Genomic DNA, 21,636 nt, shown 5'->3' with positions numbered 1-21,636 from the left:
AGTATTAATCCATGTTGACTGATATATCCATAAATAACAAATATTTAATTAATTAACAACTAATATGACTTTACTGCCTTGACATTGAAATGTGTTCGACGGAGGAGAAAAACATTTAAACGATGAGTAATAATAACGAAGAAAAACGCGAGCGGCACAACATGCTAACATTATATATGAATGAAATCCAATGTCTCTGCAGCGTACGCACCATTTTCTGCAGAAAATAACAGCGAAAAGCTTTTCCAGTGCAATATATGATTCGGTATATATCCCTTTATCTGCCTCGTGGATTGCAGCGACCGCCTAAATAGCCGAACTAGCTGAGCGCGTTAGAAATACGTTATAACGATTCTTCGTTATAAGGGTATTTGGGCCATACAACGAAACAATGGCTTTTGGAGTAGGCTCGCTTAGTTGCATTGAGAACAAAGTAGCAAGCGGCAAAAAGGAAAAAAAAATACTTGATCATAAAGCATTATATTGAGTTTATTGCTGTCCAACCGTACAAAGTCAAAGAAACGTTGCGACAAAGAAACGCGTCAGCCCTTTCAGGAATTCCGACGCTCCGCACCAACATACATTACAACGGAAAGCGGTATCTCATGTGTGACCGCTATAGAAGCATCACTGTCCTAGTCTCATGTAAATGCATGGTTGCGTAAATAAACAAGTTCGACACCGGAAGGCGCACCTGCGCCGCGCGCACAGTCGCTCCGAAACTGAAAGCACCTCTAGCGACTGCGCATGAGTCAGTGGGCGCCACCTTACGGCGAGCGACGGTAGTAGGGAGAAGATGGCGTATATCAACATTGCGGAATGGACACCGGAGCACGTCGCGGACTGGTTAAGAGGTAATTACTCATTAATTCTTTCTGAAACTAGCTCTCTAGCGTGACTTAAAGCATGCCGAATCGTCCTAGATGCGTAAGATTTCTGCTGCATGCGCCTGGCCGTGAGAAATCGTCTCGTTCTCGTCGCCGTCGAAGGGAGTTGACCAATGCTGGCTAGGAGATGGGATGTTCCCTAGCTGCGGAGGAATTCTTGATGCGGCCGAGTTATTTGCCTTATCGCTGTCTAAGGTCAGTGCGTCCTGAAAAGTTCAAACTTAAGGAAGGCTTTAGGTGGGAGTCGCCACGAACGACTAGACTTTGGATTACGCGAAGTCACGCGTGCTTCTAGCTGATAGAGTTAGCGTGAAATCGACCGTTTAAAGGGACGGCGGTTTGCTACACTGACGACGACGTTCTCGGGAAGCGCGCTTGTCAGTTGCATCGCCGCGTGAAAGGTTACCGAAAGATTGCGTAATTATCTTCGAACACTTTGCTATTGCCGGTTTCTGTTTGTATTGACAGCTGACTGGAGAGCTCGTTTTCCCGACCGTAATGAAGCGGTTCGCTTTGGTCGCTCCGGGACCGGTGCATTTAAAGCGCAGAATGAAAAGTGCGCGCACGGACTGACGAGAAATCGATTTTGTCGCACGTGGCGGAACGGTGCGTCGCAGTGCTCACCTTTGCTTCCGTTTTTGATCCATAGGAGCGAAACCAACGAGACTGCTTCACCACTGGATAAAGGGACGGAGCGAGTTAAACTTGTGTTGTTCCATGCATTCAACTTGCCTGTCAAATGTAGTGCGCTATTTATTTTCTGAGCGAAATCGGAGTTTGCGTTTCCACCTACTGGTTCATATGCTGCTGTTTTCCTCTTTCGTCAGTTCGATGCTGCGCCGGCAAAAGAAAATGCCAATTCGATTGTCGCGCGAAGTTAGCGCGGCTTTGGGTTCCCGCGCGGGACTGTACCGTGCGGTGTTGCTCTTGGCGTTCGTATTTTCGTATGCGAGCCGTACGTCGTGCTTCTTTCTTTTTTTTTGTGTGTGACTCAGATGATTACGGTGGCGGTTGTTTCACGCCGCGATGACTCAAGGTCTACCGCCCGAGTCATACTGCGCGCTCATTAAGAGCGCGCGCCGCTTCCGTGGCTGACTGCGTGCGGTATCTTTTTTCCTTTTAACTCGTTTTCTCGTCGTGTGTTTCAGACAGGCGGTAAAAGGTGGTCTGTTAGTGCTTTGTTTTATGCGGCTGGGCCTCTCCTACGCGCTACTTGCCAATAACGTTTCCTGCGACATTTTTGTGGTCGAAGAAAGTATGAGAGAGAGTGCGTGTGAACACAGAGACCCGCGGATGCCGTTCATTGTCGCCCTTGCTTTGCTCGTACGCACGTTAAGTGGTTGAGGAAAGGTGTCATTAAAGGATCTTGGACAATACTGCCCGATGGGAACAAGCCGTGACCTAATTTGTACTCTGCAATTACTCGCATGATTGTTCTATGTTTTCATGGACGCGAGCCTAATCAGCTGTGCAGGTTATAAAAGCGGGTTGTGTTAGTCAGCCGATCAATCTCTGCCAATGTATGCCAATGCCGATCATTATGCCAATGTATGCAAATTGTTGGGGCTTGTGTGGCACTGGCAGTGCATGAAAATTGCAAGCGACACTTGCAGACAACTGGTTTTTCGTTCTTAAGGTGATGCGTCTTCATCCGTGTGTGCTATGTAAATATATGCCAGAGGTGTACAGAACAGTATGTCTTAGTGCATCAGTGCTTTTATGCATTTGGTGCGTATAAGCAAGTGCTCTTTGTGCTTTAAAGCTTCTTTTGCAGCAGTAGAACAGAATGGAAACAAATAAACAACAATTGTGTGTTGGAAGTAAGTTCATGTCCTGTATGTCATTGGATTTTTTACTTGATCTCCACTGAAAAGGGTGGTTACACATAAACTGAATGCTAATTCCTGCGATATTATTTGGCTATCAGCCACGGTATCCTCTGCTGTACAAGTTTATTCGTAATTCCTCAATATTTTCATATTGACATCATTTTTTTTTATTGGATGTTTCTGTAAAGACAGTCAAAAATTTCTGAAAGCACTGAACGAGTAAAGGTAAAGAAGCTATCTCTCTGGAAAAACAAAATCAAGAATAGTGTGATGTTTACTAATAACTCTATCGATTGCTCAATATTCTTTAAAAGACACTAAAGGGAATAATTTCATCTTTCATCTATATTAGTAAATTACGATTCTACAACACCAAAAACGCTGTGCTTACCACGAAAAGGGGCTTGGTAAGCTAGAAAAGGGTCAAAAAGGAAAAGATAGGTGGCGATGCCTCCTTGAGACTCTCGCAACAGCTTGTTGCGATGTCATGGATTTTGGCAGAGTCTGCTAGGGGCCTGGTTAATTGTTTATTGGTAAAAATGGACTGTAGTGTGTACTAACAGAGTCAAAGAGTCAACATAATGAGTTTCGGGAACTTTTACTGAGCCAACGCAGCCCAAATATGAAAACATGCTTTGAAATCTGGAATGTCACATTGATGTACTGACCCTGGAGTTCTGGCACGAAATAAATAAAATTGAACTTTCACCTTCATTTTCATTTCTAATAATCAACCTATTATCATGGTAATAATTAAATTGCAATTTTCAAAGTATACTTTTAACAGTACACAATAACTTAGTGCTTCTGTTCAGTGTCCCTTTAACATTGATCTGCTGGGACATGTAATAGTTGTGGAACTTCAGCCAACAATTGACAGCGCTCTATTGGCCCATTTTGTTTCACTTTGTTTGTGTATGTTTTCACCAGATTATTACTGTTATCAAGTTGTTGCTTCCTGCAAAGTGTGCCTACAGTACCCGAAATCTCTTAAATGTTGCCAATTCTCTAGAAAAAGAGGCGTGTCTGATCATATTACATGTGCATCAGGAATAGTGTTGTACATTCTCAAATGCACGCAAGCAGGAGCAATTGATCTGGAACTAATGGTAAGACGTGTAAATAGCAGATGAATCTGACCCTTGGGATTAGATTCAGCAGCCAATGACTGGGCTCATTGGCCTATTGTGACTTGAGTGTTGCTCGTCTTTCTGGGCACAAGTTTGCCCAATAAACAGATAGACTCTCAACTCACGCTTTTTGCTCTGTCTGGTTCTTCACCGTCATTGCCACATGACAATATATCCAAAGACAAGCAGTGATTTTGAGACATCCATTCTTGAAATGTATGGCAAAATGTGTTTTTGTTCCTTATAGTATTGCCATAAAGTGCATGAGGAAGGCCAATTAGGGAAATTTTAGGGGCTGCAAATTGCCTTCTGTTTATCACTACCATGTGGAGATGCCATGGGGGCAGTGGATATTTTTTGTTGCTTTTCTGTGCTATTTTACAGCTATACTAATCCTACTTAATGGTAAGAGATACTGCACACAACAGCTGTTTCATAGTGAAAAAAACATAGCAACAACTCTGGAATGTGACTTGTGAGACCTGCTGAACAGTGCTGTCACTTCTCCTCAAACTTCCATTGTATGTTTGAAGGGAAAAAGTGGGTCTGAAGTGCTTAAAAAATGGAGGTCTATGGTTCACAACATGTATGAGTGCCACTGGAAAGCCTGATATTTTAGCTAAGTTTTTTCACAACTCTGTCCTTGTTTTACACATGCAGGCCTGGACGACATTATTATTCCATATGTGCACTTCTTCCTCAACAACAACATCGATGGCCACCACCTGCTCACCCTTGGTCCAGATGATCTCACTAGCCTCAACATTTCCAAGGTCGGCCACCAGGAACTTATCCTCGAGGCGGTTGACCAGCTACGTCAGTTGGTGAGTTGGTCATGGCTGCTGGAGGATAAAGAGTGAATGCGGGTAAACCTCTGGGCGAATGCGCTATTGCCAGCAAACCCTTACAGATGGTGAGTCGTGACTTGGTATTGGTACTGCAGGAATTGATGACCTAGCCGCATGTTGCAAAGTGGCAAGGCAAAGTGTTTCCCTTAATACCAGTGCACAGGTTGTCAGACATGACCAAACAAAAGCAAATACAAGTAGGGTCAAGGACATGAAATAGCAACAAATTAACAGTGTACGAGAACAAGATTAAAGTTTCACAAAGGGAAGTTTCTGCTTCTAACTTGACTCTTTATTTAGTGACACTCATCGCTAAGCAAGATTTTATTTGTCCTTCCCACTGTGCTGTATATTTAAAAGAAATATCTTTTGCTTCTCAAGGCAGTTAGCTATTTTGGTATGGTTGCTACTGCTATACACAAATGAGATGGTGTCTTGTGCAAAGCTTGAAGTCATTGCGCTCCCACTACAATGTGTGCTTGTCACTCATTAAGATTGACTGGAAATAAAATATGTTTAAAAAGCTTCAGTTTGTCTGCACTTTGGGAAAACTGACTGACAATTGATGCACACCAGGCTTAAGTAGTGGCACAACCATTAGCCGACATCCCGAGTGTGCGAACTTGGAGCACCCATGATTTGGCGTCAACCACAATGAGAAATGGCAAATTTTGGGCCCAAGGCTCTATTTTGCCACGAGAGCTTAGGGCCCTCAACAGAAAGCTCCAGCAAAAGATCGTTTCATGAAAATTGTCACCGCACTCTCAAACTTTAGGGACACAGGCACTTGGCAGGGATAATTTGAGCTATAATTGTTAGCTGGTAGCTGCTGAGAGGACAGTTGCTGCAATGTGCACAGTTGTGGTAATTACGTGTGCAATGCTTGGGGATAAACATGCCTCTTTCCCTTTGTCTGCGCACGTTAGTACCAGCCACTGGACTGTGCCTGTGCATAGCAGGCCGCTTGATGTGATGTTAATTGTAGTAGAAGCAAGGGGACACAGGTGCACACCTCCTGTTAGTCAGTGTTTGCATGGTATTACAGGAATAGTGCTTTGCATCGTGATTGAGAGAATGGCATTTAAAGCAGCTGACCATTTCTTGAGCCTGCTGACTGACTTTACCATTTTAACTCTGAAAAAGTAATTTCGTGGCAAGCAAAGCTTGAGAAGTTGCTAGTTTATCAGTTGTATGTAAATGTAAATGAGATGAGGTTAGTTATGGAGAGCTGTACCCGTTTGGCTTTCTCCACGTAAGAACGAAAAGTTTACACCGAGGAAGGTGACTAGTAAACATTTTTTGCATTCTTTTGCCATGTAATTGCTGTATCTCTGGGTCTTTATCATAAATGAACTGTAGACCCTGCATTTATATGATACTTGTTTAAAGTGACACTAACGGCAAATATTAAGTCAATATGAACTGTTAAAATACCATTCCAGAAACCTTGTGGCACTTGTTTTGTGCCAAGAAAATACTTAAAGAGAAACTCGCGTCTGAAGGGTCCGCACACCATTAGAGCAATTCAAATCGCCCATCCCCAAGTGGGGAGGGATGATGTTGCATACGCCATCACCGCCCTGTACTGCTGTCAATGAGTAAAATGGTGCCCGACAGGCGGCGCTATTGTTTTTTGCACAAAATGCAAATGCGCGGTCATGGCAAAATTGAGCTAAGACAGAGCATTAGATTCGCTGCTGCATCTGCTCTTGGTCAAGTGGTGTGGACCGTTTGGGCATCTCCCAACATTACATGTACGTGGCATTCTCTGCTACTTGTAGTTTGTGGGAGTTTCACGAGTGAGCAAGACAAGTGCAGCACTACGTGCTAATGAAATGAGTAAACCTAGAAAGCATGTGTGGTACAGGGTTGAGCGAAAACGAAACGTTTCGGTTGCCTGCATCGTCGTCATTAAGGGTAACATCAATTGAGTTCCTTTGAAGCGAAGCTTTCTTTGCCGTTTCCTTCGGCTTTCACACAGCTGCTGCTGCTGCTGCTGCTGTCAAGCACATTGCGTTGGAGGGTGGAGTAGATGGTTCAGAGCATGTGTATACATGACAGGGGCGAGTTAGAGAGGAAAGGCGATGCTAGAGACTCGTTTTCACCCCACCATGTCGAATGTGCACAATGCCTTCTGGAGCTCCCTGGCTGTCACCACATTAGCCTCTTGACAGCTGTAATTATCCATGACTCCCCCCAGAAGCATTGCAGAAACTGCAGTGCTTGCCTTTCTACTAATGTGGGAGTCCAGAGGGGACATAGATAGAACTGTAGGGGGGAGGAAGGAGAAGAGGCAGTTCCCATATAAGGGAGGGGGGAGGGTGAGTGAGAAACCAAGCAAACCCTACTACTATACGACAGCGGTTGCAGGGAAACTGGATAGGTTCAAGGTATGGAACAAAACGTTGCTGCTATTTCTGAAAAATAAACGCCATGCAAATATGTCAAGCGGACAAACTATGCAGGGCATGCAGAGGCAGAGCCGCATTAATTAAAGGGCACCGCAAGGTTCAGGCAACACTACGGAAGTGGTCGATCGTCAAATAAACACTTCTGTACTATTTGGATCCCACCGCTGGTACGATCTGTTGGGAACTCGGCGCTGACGCCCGTGGTTGTACCTGGGTCGCAAGCCCCAAGGGTAGCGTTGGCCTGGCGGCCTGGGGTACAACTGGAAGCATCCGAAGGTCCCGGCAAAGCATGAGTCGACTGGTAACAACAAAACAACTTGTTTATTTTAACATCGCAAAGAGTTGGCGGTCAGGTTGACCGAAGTAGAGAGACGGGAGAGCACTTTACTCAACAGAAGAAATCGGAGCCCTCCTTTTGGCGTCCGGGGGCAGCTGTTTTTATACTCTCGCAGTTGAGGGCAAGAAGGAACCCCTCAAAAGACGAGCACGTGAATGTACAATGGGCTAATGGTGACGCACACTGTCGTAGCGCTGCCGTAGCACCATGTCGAGCACGATCTCGTAGCACCCTGTCGTAGCGCTGCCGTAGCACCATGTCGAGCACGATCTCGTAGCACCCTGTCGTAGCGCTGCCGGTCGGGCACAATGACTATAATGAGAGGATGATCCCTGCTTTCGCATCGCCTGGTTCGGGCACAATGACTGGAATGAGAGGGTGATCCTTTGCGGTCGCATCGCCGCAGTCGCGCCTGGAAACACCTGCCGATGAGCGTTGCGGCGACGACGATCGGGCCAAAATGTCTGCCGCCCCGCCGCAGTCGCGCCGGCAAAACCACGTGTCGCAGGCGAAACGCAACAGTACCCACTGCGGTATCTCTGCGGCTATGGCATTGCTAGAAGTCATGGATTTGATCCCGACTGCGGCAGCTGCATTTCGATGGGGGCGAAATAGAAAACACATGTGCACTTAAATTTCGGGACACGTTAAAGAGTATCACGGTGTCAAACTTAATCCAGAGTCCGCCACTATGGCATGCCTCATAATCCGATTGTACAGCCCCATAATCCAATTCAAGTCTAATACTTCTGCCACAATGCGATGTGCCTTGTGAGGCAATGACTATGCTCAATCCTCTCGGGGGTTATGAAGTATGGCGCACAACAACGCAGACAAACAGCACTGGTGCCTTCATGATAATGTTTAACATCAACTCACCACCCTCGTGTTAGACTAAACGTTGAAGAAATTAAGCTTAACTGTAAATATCACCGCTAATTATCGTCAAAGCACCCAACACGGCAAGCTTCGCTTACATCGATTCGCACAGTGTGCGGGATCTGCATATCTTTTTTCTAAGGATTTAATAAAATTGAACAAGTAGCATTTTCTTCTGTGTTATAATGCAATGCAATGATCTTTAAGTTATGAATGGTTGAGTATTAGTGACAGAGTTATAATGAGGAGAGCCTATATGATCAGGCTAGCCGCGGGGAGTCTCAAATCGTGTCCTGAATTTACCTTAACTTCTTAATTACTAAACTTCTGTTGGGGATAATATTGACACCTTAGATATTTTCGAGCATTAATCTACCACTTTAGCTTGACTTCATATCTGCCTTTAGTGTTCCTTTAAGAAACCCTTATTATCTTTTTTGTCTCTGTCAGTTTGCTCATTGAGGTTATTGCTTGAAATACTGACTTGTCTGTTTTCATGCTGGAATGTGCAGCACTACAAGCTGATCACAGAAAACCTGCAGTCACTGGCGCTGAAGCTTGGCTGCAGAGCACGCAGTGTCTACAATGACATCAAGCGCATGACAACCACAGACCAGGATAACTTCATAAATATTGCCACCAGCATCCTGGCTGATGTCTCAGAGGTGCTGCTTGCTGTCAAGTCATTCGTCTCATGGCTGGATAGGTGGGGACAGCATACATCTTTCCTCTGCAATTGAAAGCACCTTCTGTTCCTTACCGTAGCGAAATATTGTTCTATGAAACTTGCGTATTTCAAATAATTATTCCTCTAACAAATGGTAAAGTTATGTCTCTGAAGATATCGTGTAAAAGCGAAGGAGCATTCCGTTGCTGCTTTTATTGCCCACAAGGTAATAAATTTGATGTGTCAGTCAGGGCATTAAGCTGTCATAATACGTACATTCACTGGGCATATTGCATTGGCATTGTCATGATCACTTCTAATGGGCAAGGAACTTGTCCCATGGAGTTGATGCGTACAGCTATTAATTACTGATGATCGAAATCACTGATTGCTATCACTTGTATGCATAACATTAACACAACTTCACGCTTAATACACAAGCTACATTGTCAAAAAAGTTTAGTCATCTTTGCGATGTTTAACAGTTACTCTTGTGCACTTTCTATTAGGGTTCTGACTTCTTCGTAAGTGGGCATGCTATGATACCTGTGCCATGTTGAATGTTTACTGAATGAGGCTCTTCTAACACATTTTAATAGTGCTTGGCCCTAGTGTTATGACTACTAAGGGAAGGTTACCTTCAAACAATATTTGAATGATGGCTAGTTGTGGCACATCGGATCCTGCAGTTACCTGATGCAAATGTCAAGACTTCCTTTAACCATTTCTTACTCATGGTTGTGACATGTGGAGTATTAGTTTCCTTCATAAGTGTCCATGTCATGTGTTGCAGAGCACAGCCCAGTGTTAAAGGAAATGTGATTGTCCAGTGCAGATTAGTTGCTAGCAAAAGCAGTGTCAACGCACTACACAACCACGTATTAGGGAATAACTACTGCCACATGCCGCAGGTCTCGGTGCTCGCATGCATGCTGCAGTGGGACATATTAGCTGGTTCCCCATACTTTTGAGTTCCATTTAACACTGTACCGCAGTATGTTTTTTGCAAAGTGGGTGTTCTTTGACACATGTGCCGGTGCTTGTGCTTTCATCAAGCGGGCTAGTCTGCACAGCCTCTGGCTTCTGGCTGCTTGCAGGGCACCCTTCGAAGGCCAAGAGCGTTACACCAACATCCGGCAGACGGTTCTCAAGCTTGGCATTGAGCTGGCATCCACGGCGCAGAGAGACCACTTTGCAGCCAAGCCCTATGCTGTCATACAGAGCAGTGTGAGTGTCATGTGTGTTGTTTAGTGGATGCCTATCCCTTCATTGTTTACACAGATTCGCTAAACTGGCTAGCACTGTAGCTTGATTTAATGATTTTGCTTCATTTCTCTTGATTGAACACAAGATGTTTTCTTGACAGTAAGGGTAGACTTAGGCAAGCTTGCGGTAACAGAGGACAGTAGATAGGGAGTCTTATCAAGTCAGCAGCACATTCTGTGCACTCTTTATTGTGATTCTATCATGCTGAGTATATGTGCTGGAAGAAAGACAAAAAATTATTTCAAAGTGATCTTGTTGAGATCTTGATGCCGGTTCCTTTTTTTCTGCGACTTAGTTGGTATTTTTCAAGTGAAGCTTGTACATGCTGGCCTGCGCCAGTGATGTAACGCTAAATAAACTGCTGCTCTCAGAGCTGTACGCGTGCACGGATTGCTATAAAACAACAACAACAAACAATAGACCCATTGAAAGGAGAATCCTATGCCTTCGCACTACTGGGACGTCATTCTCTCCGCCAATAGGAGTCGCGCTGCGCCGCTGCCATGCTGACGTCATTCTCTCGGCCACCAGGAGCCGTGTGTCTAGGTAACATGAGAGGAATGAGTGTTTCTTGCGTCAGTACACTATCGGTGCTGCGATGGGTCGGCTCGTGTCATGCGTTCGGTGGAAAAACAGGTGGCATTTGATGAATGCCGCCAGGAACTCGCTCTAGAAAGGGCTCATGGTCGATGTGCCGACCTCGCTGTGAGGGAAGGCAAAGTTGAGGCGTTACGAGCGATTCCGGAGCTTTGCTTTCACACCTTTTTACAGTAGTGAAAGGGCGATCAATTTTTTTAAGCGAAACCCTTTGTGCATAATTTTGCTAAGAGGTTTGTATCTTTACTGAAACAAAATGCACCTGGTTATATATCTTCTTTTTTTTGCAAGGGCTCGCTCAAATTTGTATGGACATTTTGATAGGTACTAGCTTTATACTAATTGACTAGATGGCTGTAGAGTTGCTGGTGGTTTAGCAGTAGCCACTTTGAGAGCTTGAGCTCACAGACTTTGGCCATTCTGTATTAGGTGTATTACGTGCGACTGATGTGTACTAATGCCGTAAAAGTTACACGACAGAACTCATCTCACCATGACTGTCGATAATAATGCGATCAGCATTGGAGAATGTACCAACAAACTATATTTGCCACACCATGTTTATTTAACATCTGTAGTGGTCATCCTGAGACTTCTGTTGCTTTGGCTATATATGAAATACTGTATCTACTCGCATAATGATTACACTTTCTTGTAAAAAAAAATTGCCGCAAACTCAAGGGTGCGATCATTATGTGGGTTAAATTTCCCACGAAAAGAAACAAATTTTTTCATCTTGCATTTGCTGCGGGATGACAACAGATCAATAAACAGGCAGCTGCTGCTGCAACACTGTGGGACACCAAAACAAAAATGGCAGCCGGCGGAGCAAGCCGAACATGCCGGACGTGATTTTTTCCCTTTTTTTGTGTACATTACGCACATTGAAACAGTTTCTTTCATATCAGTTATGAATAATATTGTTAATACCGGCAAGTCTGTGGCAATAACATAGCCACGTCCACTTTGAGGGGACAGAAACAGAGATGGCCGCGCTTAGCTGCCAGTGACATAAAAACACATGGCAGGTATGCTGCAGAAACTGCGGCGTTTGTCTTCACTACTATCCTAATACGGCATGTTTTCACTTAGGTTGGGCGAATATCTTAGCTGTGTTACAAGCGTTGGCGTATGAATAGGGTACACTTCTAACACATCAGTGTAAAGGTGGCTACTATCGTTGCCGCTCATGGTTTGTTGCATGCCCACGAATGCAGACGGGAAGAATCTAAAGGCACCTTTTTGGTGTTGTTGACCACAGCCATTATAAAGCCTATAAATAATAAAGCCAAGGCAAGTTTGGTTGTAGCTTTATTTTTTCATGGAAGTGTGGAAAGTGATGAAAGAAATAAAATGGGGCATCTGCTTCAGAATGTTTGATGCATGCAGACCGCTTGGTATGTCTTGAAGAGTCGTTCGCATAGCATTCGACAGCATTCGACAGATGGTAAGCGCGATCATCATTAGCTAGACTTGGCACATGACATATCACTGCAGCAAGTTCGGGGTGTGATCATTACATGGAAAAAAAAAGAATTTTGTTCACAAAATTGAGGGGTGCGATCATTACGCGAGTGTGATCATTACGCGAGTGCGATCATTGTGCAAGTAAATACGGTACTCCAATATCGTCCCACTTTGCCATAGCACTTGCTTGCCCGGGTCGCCCATGAGCATGGTGGCATGACGACTGTATGACGCTGTTGCAGTGACGACAATGAATGACAAAGAAGGAATGACTTCATAGAAATGACAAAGGTGGCATGACAATGACAGTGTCATGACAATAAGATGACGGTTCCTAAATGATGTTCGTGGTATAATAATGACAACAACACGAGGGCAATGGGATGACGATGAGTGTATGATGTCAATGGTATGATGTCGATGGCATGATGACGAACCTGGAATGAAAATGATGGCATGAACATGACGTCATGATGACGACGGTGGGAACATGGATGCATGATAGCAACTGTCTGAGGACGATGCAGTGATGATCATGGCATGAAAACTGCAGCATAATCATGAATGGATGACGAAGAAGGAATGACATCAATAGATTGACAAAGGAGGTGTGACGACAGTGGGGTGACGTTACTGAAGTGACGATGATCATAAATCGATAGCACAATAACGATGGCATGACGATAATGGTGTGATGATGGAGGCATGGTGAGAATTAACCCCTAGAGGGTCAATTTTTTTCGCCATATGCAACCTTTTCTGAAAAAAATTCACCATAATAATTTTGGAGTCACCGTAAAATGATAGAAAAATATTTTTCATACTTAAACATGCATTGTTTATTCATGAATGCAGGTGGACTTCCATAAGTACTTGTAGTAAGCGTAAAAAAATATGTGCACTGAAATAGATATATTCACTGAAATAAATATATTGCAAACCACACACATTGCTACATGTGGAACTTGCACAACATTGGGAATGGTTTAACATTCGTAGTTCACATTTCTCTTGCTCACCGAAAGACTGCCTTTTCTTTGCTGCAGTGCTACAACCTGGCTGACATTTGTGATATCATCATTCAAGAGTGCCATGATTCCCTCATCATCCAGCCTGCTTCCCTTGACGTAGCCACTGTCAAGAAGAAGACAGATGAAGAATGGGTATGTTTCACGTTTCTAGTTGTTTTAGCTAACCTGCAGAATTCCGTTCCTTCCTGCAGTTTTATTTTGATTCTGTGTATATATTTTTGTTGTTTTCCCATGGTACACAGAAGATTACTACAGGCATTTATTGTTGTGTCGTGTCTGTTTGTGCGGTTACTGTTAGACCTCTTATGTGCCCTCATTGTGTCTCCATCGGGACATGATAATATAGTTGAGCTTCAACGTAAAGAACACAGATATAATGAAATATTGGATATAACAAAGTAAATCTAACATTCTTCTCGTCTATATCAGCATGAAATAAATATATGCTTATAACGAATATTGGATATAATGAAAGTATTTTAATGTTGGATGGGACTTGGCATTTTTATTATGAGTTCTGCCTGCTTACTGTTCCTGAAAGCTTAAGTAAATAAATTAAATTTTGGTGTTTATGTGCCAAAACCACAATTTAATTATGAGGCACATCATAGTGGGGAGACTCTGGATTAATCTTAACCATCTGTGGTGCTTTAATGTGCACCTAAATTTAAGTGTATCAACACTCTGGCATTTTGCCCCCGTCAAAGACTTCACTAGGGCCTAATGGGTGTCAGACCGATGTTTTCACGTTGCGTTGTAGTTATGTTGTGGTGCCCAAGATTTATGTTCGAGGCTGTGCCCAGCGCCTTTGCACGGGAGGACACGAGACATATGGATCTGTGGTTTCACATTATTGCATTCCTGGTTGGATGACAGCAGCTGTATCTTTTATTCTAGTCCCATAATATTGGCAAACAGAATGAAAGGGCTCTCACTTGTATGAGGGTTGCCACAGTGATTGGTTCTGCTCACCGACTGATGTGACAGGTTCCTAACGTCCATACTTACGCACCTGTGTCACTGCAGGTTGTGATACAGTCGTTTCGTAATGCCGAGCTGGGCTTGTTTGTATTAAGTAAACTTCATGTGTTCATGACCTTAGGGCCTGGTTCGTGTGCAAGCTCAGTACACCATGGTGATCAGGACTACCAGTGCGAATGGGTGTACTTTATGTTGCGCAGAACATTGAGAAGGTAGTGTGGACCAAATTTTCTTTTTCTCACTTGCATTCACAGGGCATGCAGATCAATTCGTCTTACTCGGGCATCCACGTGGTTGGCGGAGTCAAGTTTCAGAGCCCTAGCCATCGATGTGGCAAAGTGGATGTTGGCGACGAGATTGTTCAGATCAACTACCAGACGGTGGTATGCACATTTTTTGGTTATGCTTGTTGCTGTGGTTGGCTTAGCACTTCCAGATAAAGCACCCTGTCTTAGTGATTTATGAGCTTGACCCATATCAAAGTCATATCAGAGTTAATTTCCTTTTGTTTGGCAACTGTTTACCAAGAGTTAAATCTGCATTGTTTTCTTTTTTTGTGATGGCTCACATTCCAGGTGGGATGGCAGCTGAAGCACCTGGTCTACATGCTTCAGGAGCATCCCACTGAAGTCTTGCTTACCCTGAAGAAAAGGCCACGGCACACAAATATCTTGGGGCAGGTCAGTACTGTGGAGCTTTGCTATCCTTCTTTATGCAGTGCTATTATATAATCTTATCGAGGTTTCTGATATGGGTTCCAGGGAATGTAAGGGTTATGTGTGCAATTTCTTTTCATTCTGCAAGTACCCAAATTACTGTAGATGTGTTGCAGCAGAATGCTGATTTGAGAAGTGTGTATAGTTCTCTTGGCTGGTCATTGTTGGATGTGAGCTCTTCTCTTGGGGGAGCACAGCAGCTACTGTTTGTTTATCTGTTTCTCAGCACCTCCATGAAGTATTGTGTGCTTTGTTTCTGATCATGCACAGGTAATAGTGTTGAGGCCATACAGGATACCACTAAAGAAGGTTACCTATGGAAAGGTGATGTGGCCAGAGAATGGTGTCCAACCAGTAAACATTGAAGAAGTCTTTCCTGTCAAGACACAGCAAGAGCCTGCAAGCCCAAGGCAAGCAAAAGTTTGTGTCCTTTTGCCGATGCGATATATAAAATGCAGGAAATGCTCTTCAAGACAAACTCTATTACAACAACTATATTCGATGTGCTTATCTTAAGCTGAGCTTTGGTGAGGTGAACAGATTTGCAAGGTCTATTCATGTTTGTCTCAACTAGTTTGTAGTAATAGTAATTTTTGTCTTAAAACATGGCTTGACAGTGGATTTGCACACTTGAGTTGCACTCTTGAGTGCACTTGTCAGTTAACAAAGCCCGCATATTGCCCTCTTGAAACTTGCTTTGGGTGCTAGGCCTATGTGTGAACTTTATCATTTGGCTTCTGGAGTTGGGAGCTGGATGTGAGTGCAGGAAGCTGAACCACACCTGTGCTTTCCCACAATTAGGGTGGTGCTGCGGGAGGTGGAAGACGACGACTCAGCTTTTCTGCCGGATGCAGCTGTGCAGAGTGCCACATCGACAACAACTACCTCAGTCGCAGCGCCGTCATCTATCCGAGCTCAAGTATTCCCTCCACGATCACGGGCTGCCATTCATCGGCGAGCCACAGTCAGTGGTGCATCCCCTACAGTCACGAAGGCACCTGTCAGTTTGCAGGATTTAGTCGCTGGTGGAATCCCTGGTCTCTTCGGTGGTAGTTCGAAGAAGAAAGACACAGTGTTTCGTTCAGTTTCTCACGATCCTGGCTGTCATGGTGCTGGTGGAAAGTTGGCAGTGGCAGATGGTTCTTGTGTGGAAGAAGGGAAAGAGCCTGACACAAAGGGATCTGAGCATCAGCCAGAGAAAAAGCAGGAATCAATGACAAATGTGGCCAAAGATGCACCCATGATGTCCAAGGGCAGGACAGCATCGGACTCGGCAGTTGTCCCTCTAGTAGGAAGGTCCTTCGGAATGGCGGGAACACTTTCGTCACGCCTCAGAGAAGCCCGAGGCCTGACGACTGGGGGTAAGTCATTTGCAGTACGACCTCTGTGTGCAAAGCACAGTTGACTGTGTTTGGCGGTGAACTTGTGCTGTTTTCGCGCTGAATGCTAAAGCCTGTGTCTGGTATGGCAAGTGCACACGGATGAACCTTAGAGGCTTTTTAAATCTTTAGGCCTATTACTAGCAGACAAGAATGTCTGACGAACTATGGAAATAATAAATGGGGCACTTTCTGGAACGTGGAAATCTTATTCGCTTATCTTAATACCTTTGAGTGGGGAAGTTGGTGAGTTGACTTGGCAAGTACACCTGCTAATTTGCATGCTTATGCAAATAAAATGATTGTACTGTGTACCAAAGCTGCTTTCTGAATGCACAAAGTAGCAATGCCCACTGGTCTGAAAGACCATTAAATGAACTGACAACCTATTTTCATGGTACCCATATTTTTTTTTAGTGCAATAGAAAGCTTACCGGTCAGAGTGTCTGATCAGAAGTGTTAACGCAGAAAACGCAGTGGAAAATTTTTATCAGAATTTTTCTCTCTGCAGTGAGTATGGAGTCATTCAATGGAAGCATGCTGAAAATGGTGATAGGTGAGCGTGATAGATTATGCGCTGGCATTAGTGTGAGGCAGACGATAAGTGGGGTCGTAGCTGTGACAAAGTATGATTTTCTTTATCAAGTCGATGTTCCTGTCATTCATGTTTTCCAAATTCTTCAAGTATTTCTGTGATAATAGCTATGCGTTTTCATGGTTTCCTGCCCAACTGCTTTGGTAGTTAACCACTCAAAACGAAGCCAGTTGGATTGAAAACGAAATGACGCCTTAACACGTGATACACAGTTTAGCGTGCTGCTGTAGCCACGCATACACAATTTTTATTTCCGAAGCATAGAATAATGTGCGAATGTCTAATAATATACCAACTGTAATTTTAAGCTATAATTATGCTGAACTTAATAACAGTCAACTTACGTACAGTAGTCTCATAGAATACATCCGAAGTACCAAGATTTCACCGCCAGGCCTCACCACTTACTGGTTTCTGAGACTTTCTTTGCCAATTTAAAATTATAATTCCTACTTAAATCATGAACTGTGTGCTGGATTCTATCACTATAAATCATCATCATTTCATTTCCATCAATGTCTCACAAATTCTTGCCAGTTGTCAGTCCCTTTAAGTAGATTGATTTCACCATGAGCTATCTCTATGAATCCACTGCTGTAATGGCTACTTGTGGTTCTGTTTAGGTGAGCACATAGCAACAATGGTTGGGAATGTTTGTTTCCCTGTGTGGCAGATTCCCTTGCATTTTCATCTCTCCCCTCTTCTTTTTGCATGTTTGAAGAAATAAGAAGAAATCGGCACCTCAATGTGCTCTTTTATGTGGTCTTTATGAAATGTAGCGAAAATGTCTGCTAAATTTCGTACTGTGGTTCCAACCTAGGCACTATGACTCAAGTTTTTCTAATACCTAAGCATAGTAGCTAGGCGGCCAATTCTCTAGGCATCTGGGTAACGGCAGGAACCATGCACATTGTGAAATTGGTCTATCATTGGCTGCTTGTCTTTTCCTGTGTACCAGACCTGCTTCAAGTGTGATGTGGAGCTCTTACCAGCGCATACTTTTTCGTCCTGCAGAGTCGGCAAAGCATTCCAGTGGACCTCCTGCGCCAGCCAGTGGAAGTCACGGTGTAGCTGATGTACATTCAGAAGTTGGGAGCCAGTCGCCACGGGAGAGGAGGCTGTTCGGACCTGGCACGGGCAAGCGGTCTCCCATGGTCACACTCAAGGTTCCCAAGATAGAGGTTGGTGTACTCTTGACTTCTGAGGTTAGGCATGAAATAAACCAACAGTTGGTAATACAAAATAGGATCCCATGGAAAGGAAATTAGCGTTCCAGCTGTGCAGTTTGAAGCTAGTTTGCAGAAAGATGCATCTTGTAAAACATATTCCAAGATCAAGGCAATGCATATCTTTTGTTTGGCAATGTGGTGAATGAAGTGTATGAAAAGGAAGACTATATGATATGATGATTAGTATCTACAATCTAGTACATGCTCGTGGCCAATATGCTTGCATGTGGTGTGAATGTCTTTCTTGGAAACATTGACATTTTGAGTTGCGCAGGACAACGACCACAAAAAAAAAAAAAAAAGAAAGAACCTACACATCTGTGGCACAGTGCCTTTGTTTTATGCGTATTCTGATCGTGGTTGTCTTTTCTCTAGGCCTAAAATGTCTTATGTGAGTGCCAATCTGCCTGGAAACAAGTTCTCATGTTGCCAAAAGACTTCTACCTCTGCAGCAGAACTGCAGCAAGTGACATTAGTTGCTCTCTGCCCACTGAACACACAGTGCATCAACATTGCTTGTCAAAACAACGCCATTTGTAAACATGAAAATGAAGCCACTTGTGGTTACAATATTGACACCTTTTCAACAACTGCCTGATGTGCGTTACTATAGTAACCACTGGATTATTGTTTTATCTGGCAAGCACGCAGAAAGGTTCATTGATTGATTGGTTGATTGACTGACCGGGTTTAATGGTCCAAAGTAACACTGTGGTTAAGAGAGACACCATAGTGGCGAGATCTGGGATAGCTTTAACGACCTGAAGTTCTTTATTGTACACCTCAAGCTCGGTACATGGGGGTTTTTGCTTTCTTTTGTCCCCTTCAGAATGCAGCCACAGCGGTTGAGAGTTAAGCCTGACGTCATGCTTGGCAACAGAATGCCATAGCAGTTGAGTCAACCGTGGTGAGCAAGCATGAAGGGAGTGGCAGCACATACCTAGTTCTCATGGCAGCCCCTCTTTGAAGGATGCATGCTTTTAAGAGTAAGCAAGAGAAACGCATATGACCACCAACTTGCTTTCAGGATTTCTAACCTTGTTGTGCTAAGTAAAAGAGCAGAAGTTGATGTTGGGAAGGTTCAATTCGTTCGGGACACCCACATTGATATGCCGTGCAGGGGACGCTACCTGCGCCTGCATTGGGGTGATATCTGACGTGCCATTTTTGTGATTCTTGCAGGACCTGAAGCACAATCACCTGCACAGTAGGTCTAGCAAGGCCAAGGCTCATGAGCTACCTTCAAGTGCCCAGGCTAACTCTAGGTAGGCTTTTCATTCATTGTGTTATTGATGCTCTTGATGCTCACAGAAGACTTATTTAGTGTGGGCATTCAGTATGATGTAGTCACGTTCAAGAAGCTAAACCTGAATTTGGCTAATCTGATGTGAGTATGGTTTGTAGAACTTGAATCAGTAATCCAAAGCCAGAATAGGCTCGAAAGATTGTTTCATAATTATGTAAACCTGCAGCTTGTTAACTTAAAATTGTTTTTGATTGATAGTTTTACAAGACTGAAGTGCGTAAAATGCCCTGAATAGTTAAATATCAGAGAAATAGCGATGGGCTTTCTTGCCAACAGGACTACCCCTTGCTTGACAAGGGTTCTTGCATTTTTATTGGTCACGCCTGCTTGTTAGTCATAGTTTATTTTGGTTTATCTGGAAGGACATGCGCATGCAGCAAATGAAAGTGATTCTAGAGATGTCCATCTCTGCTCTACATTTCAGTGCATATGATTCAGTATATTACAGGGAAATTTTACAGGGTATATTTCTATCTATGCTTGTGATAGAGGTACAACACGTGAGCTGTTATCTTGGCGCACCATGGCTCCAGTGACAATTCTATTGCTTGAAATGGTATGCGAACTGGTACTTTTCTTCTGTACGAGTTGTTGAAGGTGTTATGTGGTGTTGCTTTATGGGCTTGTTGCTAAAGATGCTGAAAAAATGAATATCGTGTTGAATTGCCAACTGTTGCAGTGATATATCATTGCCTTGTTGTAAGTGCATTACGCTGCAGTAGATTTGATTGATTGAAAGCACAACTCTTGAATTGTGCTCTTCGTTGCAGTAGCAGTGATGCACCCAGTGCAAAGATTGGTTTCGGTGCCAAGGAATCTCCCAAGAAGCCTCTTGCCCAGGTGAGTGGGATAACTTGCATCGTTTCTCTTTTTCTTTCATTTTCAGATAGCTAAGTGACTGCTTTACTTTTGTCAGGTGGGCTTAACTGCATGAATTCAGTGATAATATAGGCACCCTTCAAAATGAACTCTTAACCCTCTTTCATGCACAGAAGCTTTTTCTATTAGAAAACTGCATGTTGTATGAAAAAAAAAAAAAAGGGAGGGGGGGGGGGGCAAGCAGAATATTAAGGAAACGGCATTGTTATTCGAATGACTAAGGGTATTTGATGTGGTTTTCACTTGTGGGCCACTGTGCTAGAATGGTTCTCTGAGCTGCCCGTGAAACTCTGGAAGGCAGTTTTCATCTCCACAATCAGCAAGCAATATTGTGACTTCCGAATAGCCATGCTGTTGTAATGATGACTTAACTATTTTTGTCAGTGCCTTCTAATTAATTAATTAATTACATGTACACTCCGGTGCGTGACAGGTTATGTAGTCTATTGTTGAGCTAGTAAAAAATGGGCATCAGAGCAGAGCTGCAAAGTAACTGCTGTTAGAAATTAGGTGCAATGAAGTTGAAATGCAATGCAAATTGATTACAAGGAAGAAAAGCTTGGAAAAAGTTATAAACTAAGGGTCATCTGTGCTGACTACTGTAGTTCACATAGTTAAGATAAACAGTCTAATAAGCCAAACATTTGTTCACCTTTTAAACCAAGCCTGTCATAAGGTGAGCAGATTTTTAAGGTTCCTTCTAGTTTATCTCTAAGGGAGCCTGTTGACTGTACGAGCTAAACAATAAAAGAAAGCGCAGAGCAGCCTTTGTGTCTATTCTAGCAATTTTTGACATAAACATTGACAGATATTTACCAATTTAGGGCTCCTGCACTCATTAGAGCTCATTATGAGCTTTGCGTGCATAAGACTGACTGGAATAAGAAAGTTTGCAACATTGAAGCACCTACATAGGGCTCGCTGTGACAACTGTACGGTGCAAGTAAGAGAATTTTTCTACAAATGACAGTCTTGCCTTTTGCTTTGCTTGGAGAAAAGCTTGAAATATGGTGAATAAAAGAAATCTCTCCTGTTTGTATGTGGGAAATGGTTGCCATGCTCTATTCACCTAATCCAAGCTGTGGATTTTTGGTACTCTTAAGTCACATCTTGGTTGTGTATATTGCAAATTGGGGCTATTATGGAATCAAATGTACTGTTGTTATCAGCGGCAACTTAGAGCAGTGAATTACAGTCACTTC

General features: G+C 43.5%; 1 protein-coding gene across 6 annotated transcripts in view; it reads left to right on the top strand.

The window, feature by feature from the left end:
• Positions 1 to 747: 747 nt before the first annotated feature.
• The window catches only part of LOC142585541 (uncharacterized), a 42,622-nt gene continuing 21,733 nt past the window's right edge, over positions 748 to 21,636 (top strand). For 3 of the 6 annotated variants that reach the window (XM_075696363.1, XM_075696362.1, XM_075696358.1), the window contains exons 1-12: positions 748 to 854; positions 4,507 to 4,670; positions 8,834 to 9,027; positions 10,062 to 10,215; positions 13,365 to 13,481; positions 14,585 to 14,713; positions 14,906 to 15,010; positions 15,317 to 15,456; positions 15,848 to 16,407; positions 18,035 to 18,201; positions 19,432 to 19,514; positions 20,326 to 20,395. In XM_075696363.1, the coding sequence (XP_075552478.1) occupies positions 797 to 854; positions 4,507 to 4,670; positions 8,834 to 9,027; positions 10,062 to 10,215; positions 13,365 to 13,481; positions 14,585 to 14,713; positions 14,906 to 15,010; positions 15,317 to 15,456; positions 15,848 to 16,407; positions 18,035 to 18,201; positions 19,432 to 19,514; positions 20,326 to 20,395 (1,941 nt within the window). In that variant the 5' untranslated portion in view covers positions 748 to 796. The remainder of the gene's footprint in view (positions 855 to 4,506; positions 4,671 to 8,833; positions 9,028 to 10,061; positions 10,216 to 13,364; positions 13,482 to 14,584; positions 14,714 to 14,905; positions 15,011 to 15,316; positions 15,457 to 15,847; positions 16,408 to 18,034; positions 18,202 to 19,431; positions 19,515 to 20,325; positions 20,396 to 21,636) is intronic. The other 3 variants (XM_075696364.1, XM_075696360.1, XM_075696361.1) reach the window with 2 other exon arrangements.

Source organism: Dermacentor variabilis, chromosome 6 (genome assembly GCF_050947875.1).
Source record: "Dermacentor variabilis isolate Ectoservices chromosome 6, ASM5094787v1, whole genome shotgun sequence".
In the NCBI taxonomy this organism is placed as follows: Eukaryota; Metazoa; Arthropoda; class Arachnida; order Ixodida; family Ixodidae; genus Dermacentor; species Dermacentor variabilis.
The sequence above is the reverse complement of the archived record's forward strand: the minus strand, read 5'-3'. Positions and strand labels throughout refer to the sequence as shown.